This window comes from Stenella coeruleoalba (genome assembly GCF_951394435.1).
Source record: "Stenella coeruleoalba genome assembly, chromosome: 6".
Lineage (NCBI taxonomy): Eukaryota > Metazoa > Chordata > Mammalia > Artiodactyla > Delphinidae > Stenella > Stenella coeruleoalba.
The window spans coordinates 91,046,879-91,059,388 of NC_137151.1; the positions used below are offsets into that span (position 1 = coordinate 91,046,879).

Below are 12,510 nucleotides of genomic sequence, written 5' to 3' on the forward strand. Positions count from 1 at the left end.
GAGAGACACAGTGGATGGTCCAGGGCTAAGATGAAATACATCGTCTTATGATTATGAGTGTCCAGAGGACTGGACCTGAAATTTAGAAAAGACAATAGGTGAAAAGACCTAGACACGCCCAAGACGGAAATAGCCACAAGAAATTCACCTGCTTAAAATACACTAATCTGCGCAGATGAAGTTTGATGCCCTGTTGTTCAGGGAAGGGCTAAGTGGGCTGAGGAAATTGGGACTCTGTGAGACTAAGATACAAGGACACTTACAGAAATGGGTAAAAGGTAAGATGCAAGTGTTCCCTGTGAAATCTTATGGCAAAAGGCTTTGAAATTTAATTCACATTGGAAGAACCTCAAAAATTAGTTGAGCCATTCACATTTCTGTTTGGTTTTACACAGTGGCTGCTAATAGCATTATACTGAAATGTAGGTGTGAATCTCATAATGTTCATTTATTTTTATTTTTTTATTGAAATATAGTTGATTTACAATGTTGTCTTAGTTTCTGGTGTACAGAAAAGTGATTCAGATATATATTACATATATTATTATATATATATTCTTTTTCATAATGATTTATTACAGGAGATTGAATATAGTTCCCTGTGCTATACAGTAGGACCTTGTTGTTTATCTATTTTGTATATGGTAGTTTGTATCTGTTAATCCCAAACTCTTAATTTATCCCTCTCCCATTCCCTTTCCCCTTTGGTAATCATAAGTTTGTTTTCTACATCTGTGAATCTGTTTCTGTTTTGTAAATAGGTTCATTTGTATCATATTTTAGATTCCACATATAAGGCGTATCATATGGTATTTGTCTTTCTCTTTCTGACTTACTTCACTTAGTATGATAATCTCTAGGTCCATCCATGTTGCTACAAATGGCATCATTTCATTCTTTTTTATGGCTGAGTAATATTCCATTGTATATATATCACATCTTCTGTTTATGGACACTTAGGTTGCTACTGTGTCTTGGCCATTGTAAATAGTGCTGCTATGAACACTGGGGTGCATGTATCTTTTCAAATTAGAGTTTTCATCTTTTGCTGGATCCTGTGGCAACTCTATCATAAATGTTCATTTACATTGTTTACCTGTGTCTGAAAAATTGCTCAGGTGAGAGTCCTTTGTCTATTGTTAGCTCTCAATCTGACTTTCAAGTTGCCTTTATTCTTCAAAATAATTTGAGGAAAAAAAGTGATTTTTTTTTTTTAGTTAAGCTATATTGTAAGCCCTTTTTGATGTAATGCATGTTAAGGTAAAAATCTTTTATTTGAACTAATTTTAAGTATAAAAATTAAACTGTTGCAAAGTGTAAATGAGAAAAACTTTTTAAAGAAATCCAGCTTTATTTCTTCCGTATATCTATAGGGACATGAGCAAGGTTGTCAAAATACCAAGAGGTAGAGGATCTTAGGAAATCTACTTTAATGAACAAATAAGAGTGATTTGTAGTTCACTTCATACTTGATTTTATTTCAAAGAACACACAGGTGTTGGAAAAATAAGTTTTTCTCCTGAACTTAATAATATCAATTTTCTTGGCAATTTCTCTTTTCTGAAACAGTGAAAAAGTAAAATTTAGGCTAGCTCCTGTCCAAATAATCATAATAGCTGAATGGAGTCTGAGGCACTCGTAGAGTGTTACTGAATTTGTCTATTTTCTTAAGGAAATTGACTCATTATTTTCAAATTGCTTTACAGGATCCTGCAAACCAAAAATGTGGTGGAAGAAAGAAAACCGTGTCTTTCAGCAGCATGCCATCCGAAAAGAAAATCAGTAGTGCGAGCGACTGCATCAGCTTCATGCAAGCTGGCTGTGAACTGAAGAAAGTACGGCCAAATTCTCGCATTTACAACCGTTTTTTCACTCTGGACACAGACCTCCAAGCTCTTCGCTGGGAACCTTCCAAGAAAGACCTTGAGAAAGCTAAGCTTGATATTTCTGCCATAAAAGAGATCCGACTGGGGAAGAACACAGAAACATTTAGAAACAATGGCCTTGCTGACCAGATTTGTGAGGACTGTGCCTTTTCCATACTCCACGGGGAAAACTACGAGTCTCTGGACCTAGTTGCCAATTCAGCAGATGTAGCAAACATCTGGGTGTCAGGGTTACGGTATCTGGTTTCTCGAAGTAAGCAACCCCTTGATTTTATGGAGGGCAACCAGAACACACCAAGGTTTATGTGGCTGAAAAAGGTGTTTGAAGCAGCAGATATCGATGGCAATGGGATTATGTTGGAAGACACCTCTGTAGAGTTAATAAAACAACTCAACCCTACCCTGAAGGAATCCAAGATCAGGTTGAAGTTTAAAGAAATCCAGAAGAGCAAAGAAAAGCTAACCACCCGAGTGACCGAAGAGGAGTTCTGTGAAGCTTTTTGTGAACTTTGCACCAGGCCAGAAGTGTATTTCTTACTTGTACAGATATCTAAAAACAAAGAGTATTTGGATGCCAATGATCTCATGCTTTTTTTAGAAGCTGAGCAAGGAGTCACCCATATCACCGAGGACATGTGCTTGGACATCATTCGGAGATATGAGCTTTCTGAAGAGGGACGTCAGAAAGGGTTTCTTGCAATTGATGGCTTTACCCAGTATTTGCTGTCACCAGAATGTGACATTTTTGATCCTGAACAAAAAAAGGTTGCCCAAGATATGACCCAGCCATTATCTCACTATTACATCAACGCCTCTCACAACACCTATCTCATAGAAGACCAGTTCAGGGGGCCGGCTGACATTAACGGGTATGTTAGAGCTTTGAAAATGGGCTGTCGAAGCATTGAACTTGATGTAAATGATGGTTCAGACAATGAACCAATCCTTTGTAATCGAAATAACATGACAACACACCTTTCCTTTCGAAGCGTCATAGAGGTGATAAATAAATTTGCCTTTGTGGCTTCTGAGTACCCACTCATTCTTTGCTTGGGGAATCACTGCTCCCTACCCCAGCAGAAGGTAATGGTTCAACAGATGAAAAAGGTCTTTGGCAGTAAACTCTATACTGAAGCACCTTTGCCGTCGGAATCCTACCTCCCATCACCAGAAAAATTAAAAAGAATGATCATTGTGAAAGGAAAGAAATTGCCTTCTGATCCAGATGTTTTAGAAGGAGAAGTTACAGACGAAGATGAAGAAGCTGAAATGTCTCGAAGGATGTCAGTAGATTACAATGGTGAGCAGAAACAAATCTTGCTGTGTAGGGAGCTCTCTGACTTGGTGTCTATCTGTAAATCTGTTCAGTACAGGGATTTTGAACTATCTATGAAAAGCCAAAACTATTGGGAGATTTGTTCATTTAGCGAAACAGAGGCCAGCCGAATTGCAAATGAATACCCAGAGGATTTTGTAAATTATAATAAGAAGTTCTTATCACGCATCTATCCAAATGCCATGAGAATCGATTCCAGTAACTTGAATCCACAGGACTTTTGGAATTGTGGCTGTCAGATTGTGGCAATGAATTTCCAGACGCCGGGTCCAATGATGGACCTTCACACAGGCTGGTTTCTTCAAAATGGAGGATGTGGTTATGTTCTAAGGCCGTCTATCATGCGAGATGAAGTTTCTTACTTCAGTGCAAATACAAAGGGCATTGTACCTGGGGTGTCTCCTCTAGTGCTTCATATTAAGATCATCAGTGGTCAGAACTTCCCAAAGCCCAAGGGAGCTTGTGCCAAAGGGGATGTCATAGATCCCTACGTGTGTATAGAGATACATGGAATTCCGGCCGACTGTTCAGAACAAAGAACTAAAACTGTACAGCAAAACAGTGATAATCCTATTTTTGATGAGACATTTGAGTTTCAAGTGAACCTGCCTGAGCTGGCCATGATCCGTTTTGTGGTTCTCGATGACGACTACATTGGGGATGAATTTATAGGGCAATATACAATACCATTTGAATGTTTGCAGCCTGGATATCGGCATGTTCCCCTCCGCTCCTTTGTGGGTGACATCATGGAGCACGTGACTCTTTTTGTCCACATAGCAATAACTAATAGAAGTGGAGGAGGAAAGCCACAGAAGCGCAGCCTTTCAGTGAGAATGGGGAAGAAAGTTCGGGAGTATACCATGCTCAGGAATATCGGTCTTAAAACAATAGATGACATCTTTAAGCTAGCAGTTCATCCCTTACGAGAAGCCATAGATATGAGAGAAAATATGCAGGTAGGAAAAATCCCATACTGTCCTCCCTTACCCCTGAGTCTTCTGACCTCTCGCTCACCAGTGAACATTGTGTTTTACTAATGATCTGATTCCTCAAAAAATTATCACAGAGGATGTGTAACCCCATGTACTGCTGAATTGCCTGTGATAAAACAGATATTTGAAAAATAATTTATTGGGGTATAGTTGATTTACAATGTTGTGTTAGTTTCTGCTGTACAACAAAGTGAATCTGTTATACATATACATATATCCACTCTTTTTTAGATTCTTTTCCCATACAGGCCATTACAGAGTATTGAGTCGAGTTCCCTGTGCTATACAGTAGGTCCTTATAAGTTATTTATTTTATATATAGTAGTGTGTATGTGTCAATCCCAATCTTCCAATTTATCCCTCCCCTGCCACCCAGTAACCATAAGTTTATTTTCTATATCTGTAACTTTATTTCTGTAAAACAGATATATTTTATGTTTCTAATGGTGAATGCTATGTTAAATCTGGCCTGAAATCTGGCCTGAACTAAGCCAGCTAATGGAGTATAAATGTAGCAAAACACTTTATATATCCATTAAATGTTCCTAGTACAAAACTAAATTGATATATGGGAATGTGTATATGAAACAGCGTGAAAAGAATAGAATATAAAATATTATATGTGCATGTAACATACAAAATTTTATATATACAAACACATGCATACTAATTATAAGTATACATGTAAAATATTTGCAGATAAGAACACAGAAGGGTATTTGAAGTCATATAAAACAAATGTAATGCCTATTAGATGATGTCTTAGTTGTTTGTGTACAACAATAATAAATTACCCTCCACGAAACAAAGAAGACTAATAAACAAACAACATTCAGCACTTGAACTGGTTGAAAACTATTTAGTCTTCTCTTAGAAATGTGCTTTAATTGAAAGGACATGGATTCTGGACTAAACTCTATCCCTGTGTGATCTTGAGCAAATTATTTCAGATATCTGGCCATCAGTTTTCTCCTCATAAGGTAAGAAAAATAGTAATAATTACATCACAGGATTATTATGAGAATTAAATGAGAGTGTATGTAAATTACCCAGCCTTAGCATGTAGGAATTCAGTGTCAGTTTTCTTGCCTTCATTAATGCTTATAATCAGAGATGGCTGCAAACTTTTTTCTTCAAGACTATTTAATATGCTTATTCTAGGCTCATGTTACTAAGAAACAATCAAACGGCAAATGCTTGCTTAGTTCCTGCAATGTGCAAGAAGATGTTGTTTGGCAGAAGCAGTAGGAGTCTATGTATGAGAGCAAAACAGGAGAGGAATATTTTTCAATGTACTTTATCTGTTCCTTTAACTAACATTTTTATAGTAACCTTCACCAAGAATCCCTACATTCAAAATAGAAAACAAGCGAAGAGGTTAAGTAATTTTCCCAATATTGCATTTAATAAATAGGAATATTGAGCTTTAAATCCAGAATTAACCACCACCAAAACCCAATGATCATTCATGGTTTTTAGTCATGTGATGCTGAACGCCAAACCATGACTTGGTGAAAACTTTATTTTTACATTATTTCACAGAGGAATCCTGGAATGGGTTTAAAATCAATTTTAAATCACCAAAATGGTAGAAAATACTATATTATATAAACCACATACAAATACTTAGATTGTAAACGTATAACTTGTGGTGGGTTGCCTTGGCTGCTGTTTTAAAATTAGGCTCCAAATGTCAGCGTTATCTACCTGACTTTTTCTGACATAATTCTATAACTATTATAAACCCCTATGTTAGATTAGTTATAAGTCATTTCTACACCTGACTTTATATATTAGAAGTAGATTTTATGTAGTTCTATATAATTCTTGGAATATGTCCTTTGCATGTATTACGTGTTTAAAATACATAATAAGGAGAGTTGGCTATAGATAAAATTTTTCCAGTTAGTACTGATAATTTATCTCACCTCAGATTTCTTTTGGTTTGGGATTATTTAGAGCCTAAGTACTAGAAAAATGAATACCATCATTGTCACTAAATTCATGAGACACACATTAGGTTAGGTATTGTTCGTTGTTAGTAGGCATAATTTCTATTTCAAATGAATCTTTTAAACGCCTGTCACATGGACAAATGTAGCTTTACGTGAAATGTGTTTTATTATGTGTGTCTGTCAGGTGCATTTCTGGTGAGATGACAAAGGAATACCACTGATGGTTATGTGAAAGGAGTATGATGAGTAATAGCAGTCTTCTACCTTGAGGGGAAAAACTCAAAGAAGATGCACTCCAATGTACAACCACTGACATGCCTTTATGATTATCATGATACAAATTTAACAAGATATTCATGTTATCAAATATAACAAGATATTCATGATATTCAAATATTAATTTGTGTGCATTGTCCAGAACACTTCAGATATTCCAGAATATTCCACAGCCCTGCTTTGAAAAGCACTATGTAGCCTTGGGTCATAATCTGCTTTGCTTTGTGGCATATTTGTGGCAGTTGTTAAAAGCTGAGAAAGATGAAGTGTAGTTGTGAATTAGCTCTGCGTGTTATCTCCATGCGTATCTCAACATTTTTGGTTGGTTATAATCCAGTTTGCTTCAAATTTCATAGTACTTAAGGGTATACTTTTAATGAATATACTTTTGTGTAAACCTAGAAGTGCTGGGGGGGGATGTATCATGTGGTCAGAAGTGTAATTCCATGTTTTCTTCCCCACAGAACGCCATAGTGTCTGTTAAAGAACTGTGCGGACTCCCTCCAATTGCCAGTCTGAAGCAGTGCCTGTTGACCCTGTCCTCTCGGCTCATCACCAGTGACAATACTCCTTCCGTCTCTCTTGTGATGAAAGACAACTTTCCTCATCTGGAGCCTCTGGGGGCAATTCCAGATGTGCAGAAAAAGATGCTGGCTGCCTATGATCTGGTAGGAAATTGTTACTCTCTATTTTTTCTCTGTGTTGGGAGGAAATCATATGGCAGGGGCTCTTTTGTGGAACTCCAGTGAATAACACAGAGTGACTGCCTTTAAAACCTCAACTGGGAGTGGCAGGCAGAGCTGGCCCACTCAGCCCCACCTAAGCCCCAGTGGAGACCTCTGAGGCAATGCTTTGAACCTAGAGCTCCACAGATTAAAACTGGAAAATCTCTGCTTTAGCAAGCAATGAATTATTAAGTCCTCAAAACTATACACAATTTCTCATCATCTAAATGACTTTAGCCTGCAATGTAACCATTTAATTGCATACCTATAGGAAGTAAAATTATGCCTCAGTACGGCCTTATGATGGTTGAGACAAACTATTTCTCTGGAATTTATATTTCTAAGCTAATACTGTTATCTGATTTTTCTGAATATATAATGGAATTTAAATAGCAAATAAATTTAAGAATAACTGTATTTCTGCATATCCTAATTCCATAAAAAAATTAGGACCAAATGAAAAATTGGAAAATTTGTGACGTGTGCCAGGTAAAGTGTAAATAACCTTAAAATAGAAAGAGCACTTAAAAATCAATGAGAAAAAAAAATGAGGAAAAAAATCTTAATCTACATCAGTCAGGATTAAGTTCAGCTTCATGAAACTAAAAATGCAAACTAATCATGGCTTAAAATACAAAGTTTTATTTTCTCACATAAAAATCTGGAAACCAGCCCTGCAGGGTGGCACTTACATAAAATTCTTAAGAACCTAGGCTCCCTCTAGCTTTCTGCTCCACCATCTCTAGCACATCCTCATGGTCCAAAATGGCTGTTGAAGCTCCAACCATAATATCTGCATTCTAACCATCAGGAATGATGAAGAGGAAAAAGAGGGCATTATCCTCTCCCTTTAAGGACGTTTCTCTGAAAAAGCATGGATCACATTTGCCTACCTGGAGTTGACACATAGACACACTTAGCTGCAAATGAAAACAGGAAATGTCTTTATTTTAAAGGGCTATGTGCTCAACTAAAAGTCATCTCTTCTGTTACTAAGAAACAGAGGTAGAGTGGATATTAGGGGACAACAAATAGTCTTTGCTTCAGAGGTGAACAGGCAATTTATATATCTTCTCACCCTAAAAAAATAATGAAAATGTAAAAACATATTTAACCTTAAAATAAGTTTTAAATTTAAGATGTTAAAGAAATATAATGAGATACTTCCCCTCTCCATCAAACTGGCAATTTTTTTCTTTTTAAAAACTGTACCTCTGATAAAGAATTTAAGGAAATGGATACTCTTATCCATCTACCTTCAGTGGGAAAATAAATTGATATAATTTGGGGGGAAAATTTGGCAATATAATTTAAAATGTTTATCCCATTTGATCCATGTATTTCATACCCAGGGATTTATTCTAAGCCAATAGATGTGTACATAAACATTTATGGTTAATGTCAGCATAGAGGGATAAGTTAAATAAAATACAGTAAGCCATATTATGGACTCCTTTGAAGCCATTAAAATTGTATGTTAGAATACTTAATGATGTGAAGAATTCCTCATAATTTGTATGTTAGAATACTTAATGATGTGAAGAATTCCTCATAATTTGTATGTTAGAATACTTAATGATGTGAAGAATTCCTCATAATACGTTTGGTGAAAGAGTCTGGTTACAAAAAAATATACACTATAGCATTTAAGTTGTATTTATATGTATACACATCTAAAATGCTAGCAGGTTATTAATAGTGATTATTTTTAAATAAGGAGAGTGAGTTTTATTTTCTTGGATATGCTTTTCTATATTTTTTCTGTATTTGCCAAACTATTTACAATGAACCTGACTAATTTTCATAATTAAATAAAAATAAATATTAAGGAAGAAAAGAATAATATTTTATCATCCAAAAACAACTAGAAGAGAGACGTTGGGGATAAATATCCTACACCTGCAAAGGAAGAAAAGCCCACAGAGTATATTCTGCTTATGAATGATTTTACATTTTACAAACTGTACTTCATGGTTGCTGGGGGATAAGTTTGCTTATAACCTAAATAGCATTTTTCATGAAATCAATTTTTTCATCATAATAGTAGGGACTGAAAGCTATTCAGTGAATAGGTATAGTTGCCATCTAAGAGGTGAAATTAGGATACCTGTTGCCATAGAGACAGACAGTGGAAATCACTTATTGTTCCAATTCTCTTTTAAGCTAAGAAAGAAAAATCACTCACTGAGAGGGGAGCCTGGTCCCCTGGAGCTGGGCCTGTAATAAGCAGAAAAGCACCTGGACTGTGGTCAGCCAATTTCCATTTCACATCCCCAAGCGTCCCATGGTGTTGGTACCACACCTGCTGGCCAACTATGAACATCAGCCTTTTCTCATTTGTATTTCTAAAATGCAATTTCTAATTGCAGGTACAGCATGGTTTTCCAAAGCTTAAAATAAAAGGCTATAGTGGAAAGCAGAAATACTTCTTTTTATTTAATTTAATTTTATCTTTTGGCCGTGCCACGTGGCTTGTGGCATCTTAGTTCCCCAACCAGGGAGTGAACCTGGGCCCTCGGTAGTGAAAGCGTCGAGTCCTGACCACTGGACTGCCAGGGAATTCCCATGGAAAGCAGAAATACAGCTAATGAAGTGTTCATTTATAGTTCCGTATGGAAATGATTTTTCATTTTGGTAAGGAATTAAGTGTAAATATCCCTATACGAAATGGTAAACACGGCAGATTGTGGACATAATCAAAAATACTGTTAATGTCTCAGCTGGTTATTTCTTTTCTGGGGTGCTGCGGATAAGGACCAGATACATGCCAGGATGATCTTGAAACACCATTTTTACTTTAGGATTTGCATTGTATTGCTTGGCATCTTTAGTACTCTTGGTGTATTCACGTTGGTATTTATTTTAAAGATGTCTTTTAAGATACTCTGCAGATCCAGAGTGATCATTTAAAAATGTAAATCAGATCATATCACTTTCCTTCCTCCAATGGCTTCCCATTAAAATAAAACTGAAACTCCTTACTGTGACTTACAGGGCCAATTATGACCTAGCCTTGCCTACCTATCTCACCTGCTTCCCCATGCACTCTCTCCTGCTCACTCCACCCAGTCATGCGGGCTTTCAGACTCAGCTTGTTCCCATCTCCAGGCTATTTTACTTGCAGTTCCCTCTGCTTGGAGTGTTCTTCTCTTGCATGGATAGTTGCTTCTTATCTCTTAGTTCTTAGCTCAAATGTCATATCCTCAGAGAAGCCTTCCCTAACCACTGTCTCCAACTGTCACTCTATCACATAACCCTATTTGATTTCCATTATCTTACTTGGCAGTATTGAAAATACTTGACTTTTTGTTTAATTTCTGTCCTTTTCCTTTACCCTCAATTTGAGTATACACTCCAAGAGGGCAGAGAAGCTGTCTGCCTTGTTTACTATTGTTAACTCTAGCACCTAAAGCACTGCTGACACATAGTATGTTATCAATTAATGTTAGTTGAATAAAATATAGATAGATGCATCTGTATAGTTGGTGAAAATAATGTAGTTCCCATGCTATCTTTGAATGTGCTTTATGGTAAATCTTTAATCCCCTTTGTTTTTTGTTTTTTTTTTTCGGTACGCGGGCCTCTCACTGTTGTGGCCTCTCCCGTTGCGGAGCATAGGCTCCGGACGCGCAGGCTCCGGATGCGCAGGCTCAGCGGCCATGGCTCACGGACCCAGCCGCTCCGCGGCATGTGGGATCTTCCCGGACCGGGGCATGAACCCGTGTCCCCTGCATCGGCAGGCGGACTCTCAACCACTGCGCCACCAGGGAAGCCCTAAATCCCCTTTGTTATATCTCTATGACCCTACTCTAGTCAAATTGTTCCCTGTCTTACACGTATAGTTGGTAACCTATAGACTAAGGCAAAACTATGGAGACAGGAAAAAAGATCAGCAGCTGCAAGGGGCTGGGGGCAGGATAGGGTGAGGGAGAGATGAAGAGGTGGAGCACAGGGCATTTTTAGGCCAGTGAAACTATTCTGCATAACAATATAATACATGTCATTATGCATTACCCAAAACCCATGGAATGTACAACACAAAGAGTTAACCCTAATGTGAACTAATGAACTAATGTGAACTAATGTGAGCTATGAACTTTAGCTAATAATAAAGTATCAATATTGGCTCATCAATTGTAGTAAGTATACCACACTAATGCAAGATGTTAACAGTGGGGAAAACTGGGAGTGAGGTGGGGTGAGAGGGTACGAGGGAACTCGCTGTACTTTCTGTTCAACTTTTATGCAAACCTAAAACTTCTAAAACTAAAGCCTAAAAAAGACCCACAGAGACTATTAATAAAAACTTATTTAGGTGACTAAGGCAGAAGACGAATCTAGGGTTTATTGCCTGGTGGTGGTGGTAGGGGACAGGTATTCCCAAATGAGCAGCTTGTGTGCTCGACTTAGGCTCAAGCTGCTTAAAGATTTCTCAAAAATGGTAATGAACTGTATAGATGCCATCCAAGACGAGCTGTTGTAACCACTAAAAAAAGAATACAGATTATGTTTAGAATAAAAAGCAACCTGAAATCATTTCTGAACAGACACACATGTTTGGCCTATTTCAGTATCAAAAGAAACAAATCAGGCAACCAGGTAACCTACATTTGTTGAAAGTCAACCTGAGTGCATCAGACTCTACTACTTATCATCAGGAAATAAAATGAAAATATTCTAGAAAACATTGACCTTGAGTTCATCTGCACAGATTTTTTTTTTTTTTCTTCTAAATTTAGCTTTGCCCTAATGACCTGAGATGGTCCTATTCTTTACCAAACACTGGCTTATTTAATATTTGGAAATATTTCCTCTAGAGGGTTTTGGAAATTCAGTCTTAAAAGTCATCTTATACTGAAATTAAAATGATAGTATCTGTGTTGGTATGAATGAATCAAAAGCCAAATATATCCATAATAGAGTGGATTTATTTACATGGCATAATTTCAGAAGACACCCCCCCACCCCCGTTTCGTATCTTATTTAAGACATATATTTTCTATCTGCTTACTGGTACTTGAAATTTCAAAATTATAATAAATTCCTTAGGGTTAAGACATTTAATCTCTTTAAAAATGCAAAAACATCTCCGTAAGTAGTAACACATTGGGTTATCAGTAATTTGTACCTTTGGATGGTTGTAACCTATCCTGTCCTCCAGGCAGTTTTTTACCTGGGGAAAGGAAGAGATCCTAATGACAGAGTCTTCCCCAAGTCTGGGTAAGGTGGGTGTGAAGTTGCTCAAATAATTGCAATTTTACTGAAGAGCATCCCTGTCTACAATCTCCCTCAATGCTCTGAGTGGGGATGTAGCTACGTAAATGCCTGGCTGATATT

General features: G+C 37.1%; 1 protein-coding gene across 2 annotated transcripts in view; it reads left to right on the top strand.

The window, feature by feature from the left end:
- The window catches only part of PLCL1 (phospholipase C like 1 (inactive)), an 852,283-nt gene that overhangs the window by 283,227 nt on the left and 556,546 nt on the right, over positions 1-12,510 (top strand). For both annotated transcript variants that reach the window (XR_013828603.1, XM_079923484.1), the window contains exons 2-3: positions 1,707-4,181; positions 6,913-7,116. Coding sequence is in view for 1 of the 2 variants with exons in the window: in XM_079923484.1 (XP_079779610.1) it covers positions 1,707-4,181; positions 6,913-7,116 (2,679 nt within the window). In the remaining variant the exon portion in view is untranslated. The remainder of the gene's footprint in view (positions 1-1,706; positions 4,182-6,912; positions 7,117-12,510) is intronic.